Source organism: Salmo trutta, chromosome 23 (assembly GCF_901001165.1).
Source record: "Salmo trutta chromosome 23, fSalTru1.1, whole genome shotgun sequence".
NCBI classification, from domain to species: Eukaryota; Metazoa; Chordata; class Actinopteri; order Salmoniformes; family Salmonidae; genus Salmo; species Salmo trutta.
The window spans coordinates 9,783,857-9,806,139 of NC_042979.1; the positions used below are offsets into that span (position 1 = coordinate 9,783,857).

Below are 22,283 nucleotides of genomic sequence, written 5' to 3' on the forward strand. Positions count from 1 at the left end.
AATCAGTGGAGGGAGCAGAAGGTTCGAGTTGCCAAACGTCAGCCTCGAAACCTAAATGACTTGGAGAAGATCTGCAAAGAGGAGTGGGACAAAATCCCTCCTGAGATGTGTGCAAACCTGGTGGCCAACTACAAGAAACGTCTGACCTCTGTGATTGCCAACAAGGGTTTTGCAACCAAGTACTAAGTCATGTTTTGCAGAGTGGTCAAATACTTATTTCCCTCATTAAAATGCAAATAATTTTATAACATTTTTGACATGCGTTTTTCTGGATTTTTTTTATTGTTGTTCTGTCTCTCACTGTTCAAATTAACCTACCATTCAAATTATAGACTGATCATTTCTTTGTCAGTGGGCAAACGTCCAAAATCAGCAGGGGATCAGATACTTTTTCCCCTCACTGTACGTCTCGGAGAAAGTTGCGCCGTCTTCACAATGGACTCCAGCCCATGATGGCCCCAGTAGACCAGTTGATGAGGAGGATTGTGTCGCTGGAGCCAGGAGAATCCCAAAACCACGGGAATCTGAGGAGACTTCATGAGCAGGAATTGAATAGTCTCACTGTGATTCCCTGACAGCCGTAGGTTGATGGGAGTGGTAACATGAATGATGCGGCCTATAGATCGCCCATCCAGCGCTCTAACATCCATGGGAGCGGAAAGGGGCTGAGTGGGTATGTTCAGCTCGGAAGCCAGGGTAGCATCCTAAAAGCTCTCATCGGTCCCTGAGTCAATGAGTACACGAAGAGATTTAGACTGCTTTCCCCACAGCAGAATGGCATGAAAAGGGGTGCGAGCAAGGAAAGCAAGAAAGTTCTCCATATGGCCCACCAGAGTACTCACTCCTACCAGTGAGCCTGGTCTTTTTAAAGGACAAGAGGACACAAAATGACCAAGAGTCCCGCAATACAGACAACTCTTTGTGTTGATCCTGTATTACTGTTCCGCTGGCTACCTAGTTGCATAGGCTTGGGAAGCGGTGGCTCAGCCGTCTTCGGCAACTCTCGGGGAAGGTCGGTAAGCCTCAGATTCTCTCGGCAACGAGATTGTTGGGGACTTCCGGGATGACTCGGAGGCAAGATGGAATCCCTAGACGTGCGGGCAAAGTCAAATTTCCTCTCCCTCCATCGTTCCTATAGTCGCCCATCGATTCAGATGGTCAAAGCGATGAGGGAATCGAGATCCGTAGGTAAATCCCGAGCTGCAAGCTCGTCCTCCTCCGAGACGCTGTGCAGGAACATATCGAACAGTGCTTCCTGGTTCCAAGCACTCTCCACTGCCAACGTGCGGAAATCCACACCATCTGCCACACAGTGGGAGTCCTGCCGAAGCTGGATTTGCTTCCGGGCAGCTTCTCTCCCAGAGAACGGGGCGTAAAAAACCTTCACCTCTCCCACGAACCCCTCCAAACTAACACATATGGCCAACTGTTGTTCCCATACAGCAGTAGCCCAGGTGAGAGCCCTCCCAGACATCAGCGTGATGAGATAGGCAATCTTGGAGCGATCCGGGAGAAGGAGAGCTGAAGCTCGAAAATGAGAGCACACTGAGCTAGGGACACCTGACAGTTGCTCAGCTCTCCATTGAAGCATTCCGGGGGGGGGGGGGGGGTGTAAGTGGGGCTCCCAAGAAGGTGGAGTGACCGATGAGACGACACTGCTAGCAGCTGGGTTACCGAGGGGCTGTGGGGTTACCACCGTGGTAGGCTGCCTCCTAGACAACCTGCGGAATTAATCCAGCAAAATATACAATGCCCGGTCATGGCGTTCAGCCAACGTTTGGACCCCCTCCCTAAGGCCACGAAGCAGTTCCTCGTGCCTCCCGATGGTTGCTCCTTGAGAGGAGATGACATCGCGCAGCTGGCCCGGGACTGCTGGGTCAGTCATGGCCAGTTCGTACTATCAGGCTTGAAGGTAAGACCCAGATGCAGACTGTATCAAAGTAAATGTTTATTACAGCAACAGGGGCAGGCAAACGACAGGTCAAGGCAGTCAGGGGTTGATAATACAGAGTAGGGGCAAAGGTACAGGATGGCAGGCAGGCAGGCTCAGGGTCAGGTCAGGTAGAGGTCGGTAATCCAGAGATGGGGCAAAGGTACAGGATGGCAGGCAGGCTCAGGGTCAGGTTAGGCAGAGGTCGGTAATCCAGAGGTGGGGTAAAGGTACAGGATGGCAGGCAGGCTCAGGGTCAGGTTAGGCAGAGGTCGGTAATCCAGAGGTGGGGTAAAGGTACAGGATGGCAGGCAGGCAGAGTAGTCAGGCAGGCTGGGTCAGAGACAGGACAAGCAAGGGTCAAAACCAGGAGGGTGAAAAAAAGAGAGACTGGGGGAAAAGAAGTAGCTGAGACAAACCGCTGGTTGACTTGACAAACAAGATAAACTGGCAACAGACAAACAGAGGACACAGGTGTAAATACACAGGGGATAATGGGGAAGATGGGTGACACCTGGTGGGGGGTGGAGACAATCACAAAGACAGGTGAAACATCAGGGTGTGACACTTGGCTGGTCATCAATCAACACAATAATTGAAAAAAACATGCTTATTTTATTCCACAATGTACACCACTTAAAACAGCCAAACTCTATTCACAACAGTATTCAGTTGGTAAGAGACAGACATTAAGTAAATACTAGGAATAAATTGTCCACCATCTATGTGTTATAAAGACAGAAAAGAGGAATAGTCAAAATAACATTTTGATTTAGAGCAATAAAGATTTTGAAAAATGTATCTGAGCAAACCAGAAACCTTTCAAAATATATATGCAAACAATACCTTAGAACTATTTAAATATAATACATTGGAAGGTTGTACGGGACTAGGGTAGATGAAGGAATCAATATATCCTTTTTGACTATTAGAGTATTTATCTGGTTAATACTGTATGTCAGTGTATTATGTCTGTTTGTAACAGTGTGTTATATGTGAAAATGATCATATTATAAATTGTATTTTAATGTTTAAGGACTCTTGGAAGATTAGTCCTAATGAGGACTAAAAGAGATCCTAATCAAATCAAATCACTCCTTCTCTCTTTTTCTCTATCCACCACAGGTGGCTGCTGAGGAGAGGACAGCTCATAATAATGTCCGTAACTAAGCAAATGGAATGGTATCAAACACATGGAAACCATGTGTTTGATGTCTTTGATAACATTCCACATATTCCCCTCCAGCAATTACCATTACCAAGTCCGTTCTCCCCAATTAAGGAGCCACCAACCTCCTAAGCTGTCTGCCCAGCCATGACCTATGTCACATCTTCACCTCAATCCATCTCCTCAGGTCATACCACCTGTGATTGCAGCAGTAGATTGACAGCAGGGCTGTCTGGAAGAGAAAGAGAGAGGGGGGGAAGATGGAAAGAGAGAGATGGAGAAATAGAGAGAGAGAAAGTGAGAGAGGCAAAGGGAGAGTCAGAGGGAGAGGGAGAAAGAAGGGAGAGAGAACAAGCATTAATTAGCATAAGGCCTATGTTGTTGTTGTTGTTGTGGCGGACTGACTGCTGCCCCTGGTGTATCACACACGCGCACACACACAATTTCACTCTCTCAAACGAGCACTGTAGCCTTCCCTCTGCTAATCAAGAGGGCTATGAACTGCCATAGCCTCCAAGCCCACCCCCATACCCCGCACACACATGCAGATGGTCAGACAGGCACGAGAGAGAGACATTGTTACAACATTGTACATAGCCATAATATGACATTAGAAATGTTTCTATTCTTTGGTCCTGGGGCTCTGTTCACAAACAGATCCCACAGAACCCCAGGACAGCAACACAATTAGACCCAACCAAATCACGAGAAAATAAAAATATAATTACTTGACACATTGGAAAGAACCTACAAAAAAACTGAGTAAACTAGAATGCTATTTGGTCCTAAACAGACAGTACACAGTAGCAGAATACCTGACCACTGTGACTGACCCAAAATTAAGGAAATCTATGACTATGTACAGACTCAGTGAGCATAGCCTTGCTATTGAGAAAGGCCGCCGAAGGCAGACCTGGCTCTCAAGAGAAGACAGGCTATGTGCACACTGCCCACAAAATGAGGTGGAAACTGAGCTGCACTTCTTAACCTCATGCCAAATGTATGATCATATTAGAGACACATATTTCCTTCAGATTGCACAGACCCACAAAGAATTTGAAAACAAATCCAATTTTGATAAATTCCCATATCTATTGAGTGAAATACCACAGTGTGCAATCACAGCAGCAAGATTTGTGACCTGTTTCCACAAGAAAAGGGCAACCAGTGAAGAACAATCACCATTGTAAATACAACCTGTATTTGTTTATTTATTTTCCCTTTTGTACATGAACTATTTGTACATGATTACAACGCTGTATATAGACATAATATGACATTTGAAATGTCTTTATTCTTTTGTGAGTGTAATGTTTACTGTAAAAAAATGCTACAAACTTACTCTAAAATGGGTTTTAAAAATGCCCCCCCATCAATCTACAGACAATACCCCATCATGACAAAGCAAAAACAGGTTTCAATTCTTTTGTGCAAATTTATCTAAAAAAAAAATTTAAATAATGCATTTACATAAGTATTCAGACCCTTTACTCAGTGATTACAGCCTCAAGTCTTCTTGGATATGATGCTACAACCTTGGCACACTTGTATTCTTCTCTGCAGATCCTCTCAAGCTCTGGCAGGTTGGATGGGGAGCGTCGCTGCACAGCTATTCTCAGGTCTCCAGAGATGTTAGATCAGGTTCAAGTCCGGGTTCTGACTGGGCCACTCAAGGACATTCAGAGACTTGTCCCGAAGCCACTCCTGTGTTGTCTTAGTGTCGTTGCACTCTTGGAAGGGGAACCTTCGCCCCAGTCTGAGGTCCTGAGCTCTCTGGGACAGGTTTTCATCAAGGATCTCTCTGTACTTTGCTTCGTTCATCTTTCCTTCGATCCTGACTAATCTCCCTGCCGCTGATAAACATTCCCACAGCATGATGCTGCCACCATCATGCTCCACCGTAGGGATGGTGCCATGTTTCCTCCAGACGTGACACCTGGCATTCAGGCCAAAGAGTTCAATCTGTTTCATCAGACCAGAGAATCTTGTTTCTCATGGTCTGCGAGTCTTTAGTTGCCTTTTGGCAAACTCCAAGCGGCTTTCATGTGCCTTTTACTGAGGAGTGGCTTCCGTCTGGCCACTCTACCATAAAGGCCTGATTGGTGGGAATGCTGCAGAGATGTTAGTCGTTCTGGAAGTTAATCCTATCTCCACAGAGAAACTCTGGAGCTCTGTCAGAGTGACCATCAGGTTTTTGATCACCTCCCTGACCAAGGCCCTTGATCAATGGAAACCGGATGAACCTGAGCTCAATTTCGAGTCTCATAGCAAAGGGACTGAATACTTATGTAAATAAGGTATTTTTTTATTTTTTTTACTAAATTTGCAAAAATGTCTTTATGGGGTACTGTGTGTAGATTGATGGAAAAAAAATATTTTATAGATTTTAGAATAAGGCTGTAACGTAACAAAATGTGGAAAAAGTCAAGGGGTCTGAATACTTTCCGAATGCACTGTATGCGTGCTCTCTCTCCCCCTGTACAACCCTCTGATGTCACAGCATAGTCCCTAGATCTACAAGCCGTTTAGTCTTTTCCTATAGCCATATTTGTTTGCTGTCTTCTCCTTTAGCACACTGAGGTGTGTGTCGTCAGCTCCTCCCTTCAGCGACTGAGGAAGATGTTTCTAGACAGCACTGCCATATCAGAGCTTTAAGCCTGCCCGTGTGTGTTTGTGTGTGTTTGTGTGTGTGTGTGCTTTCTGCAGACTTAATATTGAGCATTTATCTGCGCTTATGTCATCAGACACATGTGCATCGTGCATATGTGTGTAGGTATATCCACAGAGTGTCATCAACAGGGATAGAGGGAGGTGATGTGGAGAGCTCCAAGCTTTATAATCTGCTTCTACTGAGTGAAGACTGGAGAGAGAGAGGAGAGGATGAGAGGAGGAGAGAAAAGAGTGTGGAGATAGAAGGATGGAGAGGAGGATCCATTGTGATCCAGCTGTCAGGGTATGGAATCCTGTGGGAATGTAATTCTCTAGAATCTTCTATGTTCCATAAAGAACTCCCACTACACCAGCATATATCACAACCAGGGAATCCAAGATAAGTGGAGTAGCAAAAAAGTTTCCCATGGGTGGAAAAAAGCAAAAGGAAAAACAAAGCTTTTAAAAACCATTGCATATCAAAATATTTTGACAGTTTTAACTTGGAATACCCTTAAAATATACAGTGCATTTGGAAAGTAGTCAAACCCCTTGACATTTTTCACATTTTGTTACGTTACAGCCTTATTCTAAAATTGATTAAATCATTTTTTCCCACTCATCAATCTACACACAATACCCCATAATGACAGAGCAAAAGCAGGTTTTTAGAAATGTTTGCAAATGTAAAAGAAAAATACAAAAAATATCACATTTACGTAACTATTCAGACCCTTTACTCAGTACTTTGTTAAAGAACTATTGGCAGCTATTACAGCCTTGTCTTCTTGGGTATGACGCTACAAGCTTGGCACACCTGCATTTGGGGAGTTTCTCCTATTCTTCTCTGCAGATCCTCTCAAGCTCTGTCAGGTTGGATGGGGAGCGTCGCTGCACAGCTATTTTCAGGTCCTTCCAGAGATGTTCGATTGGGTTCAAGTCCGGGCTCTGGCTGGGACACTCAAGGGCAGAGAGAATAAAGTAGACGGCATCGGTCAAAATCGTGATTTATGACCCTATGTCCGGATGGCGCGTACATGCCCAAAAAAGGGCATCTGGTCAGGACATCCTGGCGGGAAGGTGTCACGTGGTTAGGGCCATATAGTTGCATCCTGTTCTGTCACGTGTTAGAGTGTGTGTTATTTTATATCTATATTGCATCTATTCCTTTGAAGTTGTCATGATGATTGATGTGTAGGGACCTCGTTGAACTGGGGGGTTGTGTTTGAACATTTCAAAGAGGATGGCCCCACACCCCACCTATTTTATTGCTCTTAGGGTTGTTGTCTATAAAGTAGGAATGTCCGGGGGGGGATTGTGTTGGAGACAGACGACTTATAAATAAGACCCAGAACAACACATGCGGCCCCAGAACACTAAACAAGATTTTAAAAATAAAACCCTGAACATTAAACAGAAAATGATGTCTCCTAGACCAATTCTCGGGGTACTATGCGCCTCTTGTCACGAACCCAATGATAAAAGCATCGAGGATCTTTTGGGTGAGGTCCCAGAACGTTTTAAAGCGTTTTTGGATACCAGTGATGGCCATATGACTTACATATTCAAACCTGAGGATTCAACTGTGAAGATTTTCACAGACAGCGGCCCCAGCCCCCTTTATCAAGCAAAACCCGGGAGTTTTTCTCCTTCGCTGCGTATGACAGAATGGCTTAAGATACGGCTAGCACTCTGTAAAATTGAACAGGCCCTGAGTGGTACAAACGTGCCAGGCTATGCATTGGAAGAGCTTGTGGGTGGGCGCAATGATTTGAAAGCCGTAAGGATCTCTTCAATGGCTTATAGCCCCGACTCCAAAGTGACAAGTGTGAACAATTTTATAGTACAAATGCAACGAAGTCTGTCAGTTCATATGTATTTTCCAAAGCCTGCAAGGATGTCAACTTTTTTATGCCTGTGTTTAGCTTTAAATGGAGGGATTACCCTATATTCATAACCCTGATGAATAAGCTGGACAGTCTTTTCCAAAATCGTGAACAATTACGTCGCTGGCCGCTTCTATCCTTAAGACATACACAGCGTCTACATGCAAGACGTTTGATCTATCCATGGAGTGAAAACTTACGTTTTCATATATGTCACATAAACACAAACCACAGCTAAATGCAGCACTAACCTTTGATGATCTTCATCAGATGACACTCCTAGGACATTATGTTATACAATACATGCATGTTTTGTTCAATCAAGTTCATATTTATATCAAAAAACAGCTTTTTACATTAGCATGTGATGTTCAGAACTAGCATACCCACCGAAAACTTCCGGTGAATTTACTAAATTACTCATGATAAACGTTGACAAAATACATAACAATTATTTTAAGAATTATATATACAGAACTCCTTTATGCAATCGCTATGTCCGATTTTAAAATAGCTTTTCGGCGAAAGCACATTTTGCAATATTCTGAGTACATAGCTCGGCCATCACAGGCTAGCTAATTTGACACCCACCAAGTTTGGGGCTCACTAAACTCAGAATTACTATTAGAAAAATGTGATTACCTTTGCTGTTCTTCATCAGAATGCACTCCCAGGGCTTCTACTTCAACAACAAATGTTGTTTTGGTTCCAAATAATCCATAGTTATATCCAAATACCCCTTCGGTCACTATCCGAAGGGTAACGCGCGAGCACATTTCGTGACAAAAAAATGCAAAATATTCCATTACCGTACTTAGAAGCATGTCAAACGCTGTTTAAAATCCATTTTTATGCTATTTTTCTCGTAAAATAGCAATAATATTCCAACCGGGCAACGTTATATTCATTCAAAGGCTGAAAGAAAAAAATTGAGAAGTCTCGTGAACGCGCCTCTCAGTCTCACTGTCCCCAGGCTGACCACTTACAAACTCTGCTGTTGTACTTTGCCCAGAGACAGCAGACACCCCATTCCACTATCTGGCAGCTTTAGAGAGCCAATGGAAGCCTTAGAAAGTGTCACGTTACAGCACAGATGCTGTAATGTCGATAGAGATGCAACAGAAGGACAACAAATTGTCAGACAGGGCACTTCCTGTATGGAATCTTCTCAGGTTTTGGCCTGCCATATGAGTTCTGTTATACTCACAGACACCATTCAAACGGTTTTAGAAACTTTAGAGTGTTTTCTATCCAAATCTACTAATTATATGCATATTCTAGTTTCTGGGCAGGAGTAGTAACCAGATTAAATCGGGTACGTTTTTTATCCAGCCGTGAAAATACTGCCCCCTATCCCAAAGAAGTTAACGAAGGGGCTGTGCATTTTCGAGCTATTCACAAGCCTGTTCCGGAGACAAAAGGATTCCTGAAAGACGTGTGCGTGTGTTTCAAAACAAATAGGGGGTGGGGGTGTGTGTCTCTGCATGGAAACCAGAAAAAGTGTGTGTGAGTTTGTTTAAGATTGTGTGCGTCTCTTCAATGGGGCTTGGGCACTTTCAATTTTATTACCACACAAGCCTTTCAAATGCGTATTTATCTCACCCCCAAGGATGTGGGGGCTAAAAAGTAAAAAAAGCCCAGGCAGAATATAGCATGTCTAGACAACCTCCTACGGTTTAAAACATATGTTATTTCTAATAAGCGTAAATACTAACGGTCCCCCCACCCCGGGATATAAATTTACAACGGACACCCCCAAGCAGTGCTATGAAGCATAAATGCAATACCGGCAGACGGAATATGTCGAGACACCCGCCTGTGGTTTTTGGGTCTCTAGACATTCGTGGGTACTTTATATGACCATTTTTCCATACAGGATGTGGCCCGAAAAAACGGCACCCCCGCTCTGTAAACTCATTGCGGAATATTTCTCATTCTCGGAGCGAGGCTCGGGAAACAGATACTAGCCATTCTGTACGACCGGCTAAAGCGCAACTCCAGACTGTTATGTATGGTACGACGTGCTGTACGTCATACTATACGTTGTTATAGTTTATGACAGTGTGCTGCTTTACGGATGAATGGGTTGTCAGGATGAGTGGCACATGTCATTAAACGACAGAGTGATGAACAATGTGAAACCGTGCAGATGTGCGTTCTTCTACAGCTAGGCTAGATATAACATTGGCGACGAAGATGGCTGAATTCAGTTTACCACCGCCGGCACCATTCCTCGCCGTGCCTGGCGAACCTCCAGTCCCGTGGAAGAACTGGCTTGATAGCTTTAACACTTATATCGAAGCTATGGACTTTTCTACAATCTCCGACAAGCGGAGGACAGCACTCCTCCGTCACTGCCTCGGTACAGAGGGACAGAGGATTTTCAGAGCGCTTGGATCGGCTCCTACATTCACTGCTGCAGTCAGCCTCCTACGGAACCACTTCGCCGGGAAAGAGCGAGTGCTCCTCCGACGCTACCGGCTACGGAAGAGACACCAACAGCCGGGTGAGTCCATTCAAAGCTACGTGGCTAATCTGAGGGATTTGGCTAGCGCTTGTAACTATGGGATACTTCAGGACGAGATCATCAGGGATCAGTTGATAGAGGGGACGTTATGTGAAAAGACAAGGGAGAAATTGCTTTTGGAAACGGATAATTTACAACTAGATGGAGCTATTAAAATAGCACTCTAGGTTGAAGCGGCGTTGGAATGCTCTACTATGCTCACAGACAGATCTGCAGCATACACTCGGCCTCCAGCCATTCTCACACAGCAGCTTCAGCCCGAGCAGGCGCACTACAACGATCACACGCTGCGCATGGCCTCCCACGTTGATAGCTGCATGGACACAGACACCGGCATGCCCGTGCAGCAGGCACACAGACAAACGAACAGAAGTAGCTGTGGCAACTGTGGGGCTAGCTCTCACAATTCAAGGGCTTCAAACTGCCCAGCCCGTGGGAAAATATGCAAGAACTTTTCAAAATACAATCACTTTGCGAAAATGTGTCGTTCTGCCCCAGCTACTAGCTCCACCCAGCACAGGCCCTTAGTTTCATCTCACTCTCAACATGAACACACAGAAATCCGAACCATCTCCACCAACCATGTGTCATTCAGGACATGCACTGTGCAGCTGGGTGAGGTGGGTTTGCCTTTGCTGCTGGATACTGGCGCTGCGGTGTCATTGCTCAACCTTGCCACTTACTACAAGTTTTTCAGTCACCTACCACTCCAACAGCCCTCCACTGCCCTGTGTGGGTACGGTAGATCCAAGATAGACATTGTAGGCACCCTCCAGGTCCCAGTACACTACGGCACCAAGCATCTGCCATCATTCACATTTCATGTTGCAAAGCGGGGTGCCAACCTCTTGGGCCTCGACCTCTTCACAGGCTTGGGATTCACGCTGAGAGATGACAGTGGGTCAGCTATCCACCAGGTTACCTGCACATGGCAACAGAACTGGCCAACTCTATTTGATGGACTGGGCTGCCTCACAGCCTTTACTCACAGGCCCCTAGTGAATCCGGAAGTGACCCCAGTCATGCAGCCCCTGCGGCGCATTCCCTTTGCACTGCGTGATGAAGTCACAAAAGATCTCCAGGCACAGTTGGATGCAGGCATCATTGAGCCAGTCAACGCTGCCCCCTGGATTTTAAACTTAGTCATTGCAACCAAAAAGTCAGGTGGAATCCGGACCTGCGTGGATCTTCGTGCTGTGAACAAGGCCGTTGTCCCGGATAAGTACCCCTTGCCTACAGCTGAGGAGCTGACCGCACAATTCCATGGCTCCACGATCTTCACGGAGCTTGACCTTCGTTAGGGTTATCTTCAGGTACCCCTCCATGCAGCTAGCAGAGATCTCACTACCTTTGTCACACATGCTGGCGTGTTCAGATATACACGCATGCCTTTTGGACTTAGCTCTGCCCCCAGCTGCTTCCAGAAGGTGATGAGCACCATCCTCGCTAGAATACCTGGGGTGGCGGTCTATCTGGATGACATCGTGGTCCACGGTCCTGACCTCCACATCCATGATTATCGACTCCACAGAGTATTCAGCGCTCTACTGCAGAACAACCTGACCCTTAACGGTGGAAAGTGCACCTTTGCAGCTCCAGCCGTCGAGTTTGTGGGGTTCCGCCTGTCGGCCAAAGGCATTGCCCCACTCATGTCGAACATTGAAGCCGTCCACAGGATCCCGGAACCGACCTCAGCCTCTCAGGTGGCATCATTCTTGGGCATGACAGCCTACTACCTCCGGTTTCTGCCCCACTACTCACAGACCACAGCGCCCCTTCGCCAGCTCCTCAAGAAGGACGAGCCATGGGCCTGGACGGCAGCCTGCTCAGACGCGGTCCGCTCACTGAAGAGCCAGCTCACCACAGCCCCAGTCTTGGCTCACTTTGACCCCGTCTGCCCCACCATTGTCACATGTGACGCCTCAGCTGGAGCACTAGGAGCTGTCCTCTCACAGCTGCAGAATGGCATTGAGAGGCCCGTCGCCTTCGCCTCAAGGGCCCTGAGCCCCACAGAACAACGGTACTCTGTGGGCGAACGAGAAGCACTGGCCTGTGTCTGGGCGTGCGAAAGGTGGCACCTCTACCTCTATGGCCGTCTGTTCACGCTCCGAACCGACCACCAGTCCCTCACAACGCTTCTGTCGGCATCAGGAACTGGCCACAAGCCACTTCGGCTGCACAGATGGGCCGACCGCCTCAGACAGTACAACTATCAGCTGAAGTTCACTCCAGGGAGGGATAACGTGGTGGCAGACCTCCTCTCACGCTCCTTTGACGCTCCTGCTCCGACCGTCTTGCCAGACGACCACGAAACAGAGCTCGTACAAATGCTTTACGCTCCTCTTCAGTCAGTCGTCTCCCTGGAAGAGCTGAAGTAAGCATCGGAACAGGATCCCACACTGTCTACCCTGCGCACCTACATACGCACTGGATGGCCAGCACACGTGCTGGAAGAGCTGGCGACTTTCGCCAGGGTGAAGCACGAACTGTCTTGCTGGGAAGAAGTTTGTGTCTCTCGAGGGTTTTGCACTGTGGTCCCAAGTGGTCTGCGTGCGCGTGTTCTATCCATGGCGCACGAGGGACACTTGGGCATAGTGAAGGTCAAACAGCGATGTCGAGACCTTGTGTGGTGGCCAGGCATCGACCACGACATTGAAGCCCTGGTCAGGGATTGTGCTGCATGCCTCCTCAGTGGGAAAACAGGACAGTCCGCCCCACCCCCCCTGCAGCCTCTCGCATGGCCCTCCCGCCCCTGGGAGCACATCCAACTGGACATCTGTGGCGAGATCCATGGTCACGCAGTCCCTCACCATCAGCGCTTCCTGGTGGTGGTGTATGACCTCCACTCTAAGTGGCCAGAAGTGGTTCCTGTCGGAACTGTCACAGCACAGGCCATCGTGGACATCCTAGACAGCCTGTTCACAAGGTGGGGCCTGCCCCTCACCCTTACCACGGACAATGGGCCCCAGCTAATCTCTGCCGAGTTCTCCTCATATCTCAGCAACAAGGGAATCAAACACATCCGCACGGCCTACTACAACCCACAAGCTAACCAAACGCTGAAGAACGGCATCAGAGCGCACCTGGTCCAGGGGTGCATGTTCCAAACTGCTTTGAATCAAACGCTAATGCACTACAGAGCAAGCAAACACACAACAACACAGGCCTCCCCGGCATCTCTCATGCTAGGTCGTGAGATGGAACTGCCACTGGACAGACTCAGAACGCAGAGAGTTGCAGAACCGGCAACTAGGTGCACCCAAGAAAAGCAGGCAGTGAACAGGCACCAAAGAGAAATGAAACAGCGTTTTGACAAGGCACACAGGGTGAAGAAGTCGATCATCCAAGTGTCTGACTGGGTCCGAGCCCGACGGCCTCAGCGGTGCAACAAAATGGCCTCATTCTGGTCGGACCCCCTGCAGGTCAGTCGACAACTGGGGCCCGCCACATTCATGTTGAGCAATGGATCACGCTGGCACGCCAGCCGCCTCAGAAAAGTCCCTGCCCCTCAAGGAATACGAATGCACACAGAACAGACATGCAGGCCAGAGACGCCACCGGATGGACCTCCCCCACCACTACCACCCGAGCCCCAGCCTCTGTGGGCTCCCCAAGGGCCAGAGCCACAAGCGGTGGCGGTTGAAGAAAGGCCTATACGGGCACGAACTCGCCCTGCTCATCTGGGGGACTACTTAACCTCTTTTCATTCTTAGGCTCCGGTAGGTGTCTTAGTCAACCTCCAGGTTAATGGACTGAACTGGCTAGTTTGGAGAGTCCTTCCGTTTAAAGGTTAATGTTTTATTTCTTACAGGTATCACTCTAGGTTCTTGCCCTATGGACATTTTTATATATGGTACCAGTCCCTGGTTTTGGAAAGGGGGGGGAAATGTTATGTATGGTACGACGTGCTGTACGTCATACTATACGTTGTTATAGTTTATGACAGTGTGCTGCTTTACGGATGAAAGGGTTGTCAGGATGAGTGGCACATGTCATTAAACGACAGAGTGATGTACAATGTGAAACCGTGCAGATGTGCGTTCTTCTACAGCTAGGCTAGATATAACACAGACATCAGGCCAACAGCCCCGAAGAGTTATCAGCCCAGAACAGCTAAAAGATCATCTGTGAATCCATCCTAATGGAGCTTTCTGAAGGTGAGTTAGTGAAAATAATATATTAGATTTGGAGAGGTATTTTCAGGGAATTGTAAGGATATTAAAATTTGATATCGATATTCTAAAACGGGTGGACAACTATTTTTTAGATAATATGTCAAATGCACGTATTCTTATATTTTAAAAATGTGTATATAGTATAAATACCTGTTAATATTAGTTTAACGTTTTTAGGATCTCAGTCCTTTACACAGCTGCTCCGGGGAATAGATGATTGGGAACAGCCTTCGTTAGAGGGGGTTTCAGTGGAACAAAACGCGTGCAGCCAGTCCCCATCACACTATTGTCGACGTAAGGCCAATAATAAAATCCATAAGAATGTTTATACATTAAAAACAAAAAAGTGTGAACCCTATATTAAAAGCTAGTTTTGTGTTTACAGCTGAGACCACAAAAAAGGATCACGGATGCTTCATGTACTCTGAACATGACGTAGATGCTATTCTCCTGTTCTGTACGAACGGCTTTACCCTAACTCCCCCAGGAACCAAGCTCCATATTTCAGACCAAAACAAGCAACGCACAACTTGTGCGCAAGTGCATTGCGCAGAATCACCCCGGCCCGAAAAGTTACTGCTTCAAGAAACGGCGCTACATGGACAAGGTATGAAGCCATTATCTATGTTATTAGTAATACATATTTTATTATAATTTATACATTTTTATGATTGAATATGTTAAAACAATGACAAATAATGTTTTTTCAGACTCCAACGAGACATGCCCGGCAGAATCAGAAGGCCTGGTGAAAAAAGTCTAGAGCCCAAGTTTTCCGCGATTCATTAGAACAGCCCACGTCAAAAAAGCCGAGGTAATTTAATTATGTATTGTTAATATATAGTATTATATCTGAAATGTATTTGACATTTTTTCCCTAAAATATTTCAATGTTTAATAATCTATTTTTTGTATATATTATTTTCTTGTAGACTCCTCCCCGGCGTATAACGGCACAGAAGACCATACACCCCGAGAGCACGCAGAGGATTTCGGCGCGCCGGACATTCCCAATAAAACAACGAAACCGTATGATTTCACCGTTTTAAATGACATTCCCGAGGTAGACGACTTGCTCCTCTGCGAATTGGCCAACCTTCTTGATTCCTCCAATTCTTATGTAGAAACACCCAAACCTGAAATAGAACAAGCTAGGTTTATTACTGCCTTTTCCAGGGCTCTAAGATCCAGAAAGGTTTTCTACACAAACGAATGGTGGATTTACTCGAGCGGCAATACAGTCAGGATCTATCCTTCTGGCGTAGAACAATGCCCCGTTTGTTAAGCAACAAAACGTTTAAAAAACGCAAATACAGGCGCTAAAAAACCTATATGTAACATGGATCTTTCCAGAATACCACAAGAACACACATCAATAGTTACCCAAATGGACGAGCCAACAGACATAAATAATTGAGACAGTTGAAAGCCTGTTGGCCCAAATACCGCCCGATCTCCAAGCTTTATTTGAACGGATGAACGAGGCAGGGGTAACGGACATAATTCCGATAGACGAAAAGCTGTTATCCCAGATTCCCGCCGACCTGATCGAAATAATTAAACATATGAACGAGTCCCTGAACGACCGATGAAAACCAATTATCCCACATCCCGGCCGCCATAGTTTGTTTAATTAACCATATGAACGAGAGCATAAGATCTTCTACACCGGAACCCACACAGACCCCGCCATTAACGCCCATGTCCGAAGAGTCTGAAACGCAATACGATGTTTTTCAGGAATTGGAAAATTGTCTAATAAATCATGAGGGAGATGGTCTTGATAGAAGTGTCAGGGTTGTGTACAGAAATAAATTCCGCAATACAGAGATTAGACAATTTTTCAATTTCACATGGTTGAATCGAAATCTCGATTATGCGTTTTTTTTACGTGATGATTTTGGATACTCTGAACGAACTGTTAGACAGGGCCAGAGATTATGGCGAACCTCGTGATATCTTACAGTTGGAAATTTGTGGAGATAGTATGCAAAACACTGTCTTATTTTACCCAATGGTGAAGCAGATTTTGAACAATTTATAGCCCTGCTGGAACGACTTGTTCAATCAAATTTATCCGTCATAGCCGATAGAACTTTAGAGCTTGTAGTGCAAATAATACGTCAACCCCTGGGTGGTGGGGGGCAGAGAAGGAAACTAGATCGCCTAATGCATTTCATACATTTTTTAAAATTATTATTATATATATTTTTTCATACTGGCCCCCCGTGGGAATCGAACCCACAACCCTGGCGTTGCAAACACCATGCTCTACCAACTGAGCTAACGTTCACAATCCCGGTAAATCACGGTAATAAGCTATGCTTTGCAATAGGCCTAGCACATTTACTCAACCCTGGATGTAAGGATCTAGAGGCGTTGCAAAACGCTAGAGAGCTTCAAAATGCTGTCGGTCTGGGCATACAGGATGCTGTGACATTCTCTGACAGTCAAATTTGAAAACTTTCTGAACATCAAGATTGTGGTTTTGTACCACAGTAGAGCTAATGCAGCTCTCTTGAAATTCCAAAACAACCCACAACCTCATCCTCAGATTCTGTACTTTTATGTGCAAAACGACCATTATTATGCTGTTACCAACATCTGCACGTTTTTAGGCGCACCTTATGTATGTCCAGCCTGTCATACCGGCTACACCCAAAAGGGGGGGGGGGCACTCGTGCCGTTATAACTGTTCCATATGTCTGGATGAAAAATGTCCGATGCAGCCCTTAAACCTGACACCCTGTGAGGATTGTCACAGGACATGCCGTTCGGCCTACTGTTACGAAAAACACAACATTGAAACATGGCACCCCAAGGCCTGTAAATCTGTAAGCAGTTGTGACATTAACAAGAAATGTCCAAAATGCCATTGCAATTACAACCTTAAAATAGACAGCCCTAAACCTCGTGTGTGGAATCATACATTGCCCAATCTGTAAAGGGCTTTTGAAAAGCAGAGACTCTGAAGTGGTTCAAGAAGTGCCACACGAGTGTTATATTCAACCCTTGGCTGAAGATGAACATTCAGAGAAATACATTTTTTATGAATTTGAGACTAATCAACAATCAGGGGTTCATTTGCCTATTTTTGTATCTACCATGACTTTCAAGGGTGATAAGTGGTCAGCAGAGGGACCCAATTGTGCACTCCTCTTTCTAAAACACTTCAGAAAACCCCAGTACAGAAACTTCACGTTTATAGCGCACAATTCTAGAGCATATGATTCATACCTTCTTTTGAACCCTCTGATACAGCAAGGCGTTGCACCCAGTGTCATAGCTCAAGGTAGTAAAATCTTGTGTTTTGTAGACCCCGCTTTCAACCAGAGATACATTGACAGTTTAAGCTTCTTACCCATGAGATTGGCTCAAATGCCTGAGGCCTTGGGTTTTGAGAACTCTGTGAAAGGTTTTTTCCCCCATTTTTTTACATCTGAGGAGAATCTACATTATATTGGCTCTTATCCGAGACCCAAAATGTACGGGTGTGATCAAATGTCTCCCAAAGAGCGAGAGAGATTCATGACATGGTACGAGACAGTATGTCACAGCACTTTTGATTTCCACAAAGAGATGGAGTCATACTGTGACAACGATGTAGTTATACTTTGTGAAGGATGCCTCAGATTCAGAGAAGAGGTAATCAAAGATGCAGGCATTGACCCCTGGAGTTGTACAACTATTGCATCGGCATGCATGAAAACCTATCGTACACACTTTCTACTTCTAGCATCTATAGCTATCCCCTCGCCTGACAACTACCGACGCCAATTCAAGTCATACTCTAGTGGCTCCATTCAGTGGTTGGAGTACTTGACCCAGGATAAAGACATTTTTATTCAACATGCTTTGAATAGGGGTGAGAAGGCATTTGGGGCTTATCATGTAGATGGATACACACAGATTGACGGTGTTGAGACCGTGTTTGAGTACAACGGTTGTTTCTTCCACGGTTGTAAATCTTGCTTTGAGCCACAGGCCATGTGTGTCCTAACCCAAAATACTTTTTGGGAAATGTACCAAGAGTTTCAAGACAAATTGGAATCTTTACAGGCTACTTACGGTTTGAAAGTGAATGTTATGTGGGAGCATGAGTGGACCGCACTCAAAAAGTCAGATCCTCATGTTCGAGCTTTCCTTTCCAGCTTTGACACACCAGAACCCTTGGAACCACGACAGGCCTTGTATGGAGGCCGTACCAATGCTTTGACCTTGCGGTATGTAGCGCAACCAGACGAGACAATAGGATATGTAGATTTTACATCTCTTTATCCTTATGTAATGAGTTCCTCATGCTATCCTATGGGGCATCCTGAAATGATTCACCGCGACTTTGACTTACCCCAAAACTATTTTGGTCTGATCAAAGCAACTGTCTACACTCCTAGGGGTTTGTTTATACCAGTGTTGCCTTACAAGGGACCTCAAGGAAAACTTTTCTTTCCCCTAAGTCGCACCGGCAGAGAAAACAACAACCAGGAAAAGCCTTGTGATCACTCAGATCAGGAAAGAGCCCTGACAGGTGTATGGGTCACAGTTGAATTCTCTAAGGCTCTAGAGATGGGGTATCGTGTGGCCAAAATCTTTGAAGTGTGGAACTTTTCCAGGAAATCAGACACTCTTTTTAAAGAGTACATCAAGACCTTCTTGAGATGCAAGCAAATGGCTTCAGGCTATCCGGCATCGGTCACAGATCAAGAGAGCAAAGACAAGTAAATTCAAGACTATCATGACAGAGAAGGCATACTTCTTGACCCTGACAGAATAGAGGTCAACAAGACCAAACGAAATGTGTCGAAATTGTACTTAAACTCGCTTTGGGGGAAGCTTTCGCAGAGATGCAATATGCTAACAACGTCGCTCATTAAAGACCCTGAAGAATTTTTGGAATTTGTTTTTTCGGACCAATACGAAATTTCAAATTTTTCATTCTTGAGTCAAGACATTGCCCTGGTGCAATGGAGACGTAACAAGAAGTGGGTTCTACCCCCGGGTAATGTAAATGTGTTTCTTGCAGCATTTACCACGGCCTATGGCCGACTTGAACTGTACACCCTCATGGAGCAGCTTCAGAGGAGGGTTCTTTACCACGACACAGACTCTGTGGTCTATGTAAGCAAACAGGGTGACTGGAGCCCCCACTTAGCAACTATCTGGGTGGTTTAACGAGTGAACTCAAAGATGGTGACCATATCACAGAATGGTCCTCCTGTGGGCCCAAAAGCTATGCTTTTAGGACAAAAGACAATCACGTGGTGTTGAAAGCCAAAGGCGTGACTCAAAACTACGAAAATGCCCCGTGTGTAAACTTGGAATCAATCACACGCTTGGTCGAGGGGTTCATAAACGATCGGAATAGTGACTTGGAGATTTTGAGCTCCTACAAAAAAATTGTTAGGGATAAAAAGGGCTTCCATCTCAGGAATGCCCCACTTACTAAAAGATTCAGGGTAGTCTATGACAAGAGACTGCTTTTACTTAACGGGACCACATTGCCCTTTGGCTACTGACTTACGCTACAAGCCCCAGTGTGTCTTAAAGCTTAAGATATAATGGCTGCTGTAGAAGGTTTTGACCCCCAGTTGCAACTACCATTTTCGGCCTTAATCGCAGGCCCCTCCAACAGTGGTAAAACTTGTTTGTAAAAAGTATTTTAGAGAATTCTGAACATGTGTTATCTCAGAAGCCTGACAATATTGTGTGGTGTTATTCGTGTTATCAACCTTTGTATGATGAATTGTTGAAGAAAATAAAAATCAAGTTTTTTGAAGGAATACCTGAATACCTGTCTGATGATGAACTTTTACCTCCTCATAAAAACAATCTGCTGGTTTTGGACGATATGCTATTTGCAGGTAGCGAACATCCTGAAATTGCATGAGCTTTTACCCAATATACTCATCATAGAAACCTGTCTGTGCTTTACTTGGTGCAGAATGTGTTTCACCAAGGTAAAAACAGCCGTACCATTAGTTTGAACGCCAATTACATGGTTTTGTTCAAAAACTCTAGAGACAAACTTCAAATTAACACTCTAGCTCAGCAGATGTACCCGGGAAGGAAATCCTACTTTATGGAGAGCTATGAGGACGCTACCAAAGCGTCATTTTCTTATTTAATCGTGGATTTAAAAGAAAATACTCCAGAACACCTGAGGCTCTGAACCGGCCTGTTCCCGTGGGGTTGGCCGGCTGCGTACATTCAAAAAAGTAACCGCTATGTCTCTGCGTTTAAAAAGAAACCGGCCCCTCTTGAGATGCCTAGTTGGGGCTACAGCTAAAGAACGGAAGGCCATCTTGGGTCACTGTTCTTCAGATCTCATATTAACCCTATGTGAGATTGCTTTGAATCTTCTCAAAGGGCGCATTCCACTCACCCTGACCCAATTCAAAAAATTAAAGAGACAAAAGACCGGGATCAAACTCTTTGCCAATAAAGGAGCCAGTATTCAAAAGAAAAGACATAGCCTACAACAGTCTGGGGGTTTTCTTCTGCCGTTGCTAACTATTGTGACGACCCTCCCACTCTGTCTGCCGTATTCTCTTTGTTCTTGTTCCTTATTAGGATGCCGGTGGGCGGAGTTGGGAGGGTCGTCAGCTACATGGGAAACACCTGGGCCCGGGTGTGTCCCAGGATAAAGGCACCTCTTCCACATTCATTGGGGAGACTCTCTCCATGCAGACACCTTGTTGTTTTTGGTTGTGCTAGTTGTGGCTTTTTGGTTGTTTGCTTTGGCACCCTTCAACACCCTGCATTATTACATTTATGCATGCCAACACTCACTTACACTACTGATTACACATACCATTGTTAATTACTTAGTTTACTTTATTTAATAAATATATATTTTGATACTCCTTGTCTCCACGTTGTCTCCCTTTTGTTGCGAACTCTGAGCCGGTTCGTAACACTATAGCTGTGCCCTTCATCACCAGCCTTATTGCTGCCAGACGTGGGGGTTGAACACATAGTGTGATGGCAAATAAAATGTACTTGGTGCCTCAACAAGAGTTGGATAGACTAAAAAAACAAATGCAGGGTCCTGAAAATATCAGCCAAACAGCTGAAAATGATTTGGATACGGCCATGAAGGATATTTTGAACCGAAAAGGATTGGACCCCTATGATAAGGTCCAAAAATATACAAACCTTTTGCAAAGGTATTTGGCCTTGGTAAAACAAGGTGAGAGAGATACCAACCATTTAACGCTTTCCCTACCAGAACCTTTAAAAGATGACGCGCCTAGAGAGAGCCAAGCCCCTGTAATGCCTCTACCTGCGATCTTACTGGCTGAAGATCAAATGCGTGTTGAAGATAATGTTATGCATGACATGTTGACACATGTTCCGGCACGCAACAGGAAAAATGTTAGATACATTATGAACAAGATAAGACTCAAAGGGGACCGCTACTTGGAATGACAAAGGAGAGTTTATCCTTCAGGGCGCTGTTGTCAAGGGTTCACATATGCTTGACTTGCTTAAAAGTACCACGGCAGCCCACAAGGTTGCTGATGACCGAAGACCTCCAGGGTGGCGTCAGTTTCTTAAAGCCCTGGCAATCCTCAACATTCCCCTCTCGGGGGTACCCAACTATAAGCTTCGTCAACAGATTCAAGCTTTAAAACAAAAACCTTCACCGAGCTACAGCACCCCTAAAGATGTCCCAACAACCCCTCCCCCCTATGAAGTGCATAATGATGACTCATTTACCCCCATGAACGCCTCCGGACCTTTTCCTAATCCCGATCTCTCAGGGTGGTTTGACTTTTGAATGACTTTTGAATGACTTTTGAACAACTTTTGAATGACTATGATTAAATTCAATACATTTTATTAGAAAAATTAAGCAATTTAACATTTGTGGCATTCTTGAAACATTTGATGTGAGCATACGCCTTGATTACACAGTCTTAAAGGACACATATTTGAACACTTGATA

The 22,283-nt window shown here is 45.4% G+C and overlaps 2 protein-coding genes across 4 annotated transcripts in view; both read left to right on the top strand.

Annotated features, from left to right (window-relative positions):
- Positions 1 to 22,283, top strand: part of LOC115159265 (rabphilin-3A) — a 65,576-nt gene that overhangs the window by 9,564 nt on the left and 33,729 nt on the right. The gene's annotated exons all lie outside the window — the stretch shown is intronic.
- On the top strand, positions 14,739 to 20,120 carry LOC115159266 (uncharacterized). Of its 2 annotated transcripts, XM_029708820.1 has the most exons (3): positions 14,739 to 14,942; positions 15,046 to 15,149; positions 15,268 to 20,120. In XM_029708820.1, the coding sequence occupies exon 3, from the start codon at positions 17,441 to 17,443 to the stop codon at positions 19,055 to 19,057; it is 1,617 nt and encodes a 538-aa protein (XP_029564680.1). In that variant the 5' UTR covers positions 14,739 to 14,942; positions 15,046 to 15,149; positions 15,268 to 17,440; the 3' UTR covers positions 19,058 to 20,120. The 2 variants fall into 2 exon arrangements, with proteins under 2 accessions (XP_029564680.1, XP_029564682.1); XM_029708822.1 differs by lacking the exon at positions 14,739 to 14,942 and having other exon boundaries at positions 14,949 to 15,149.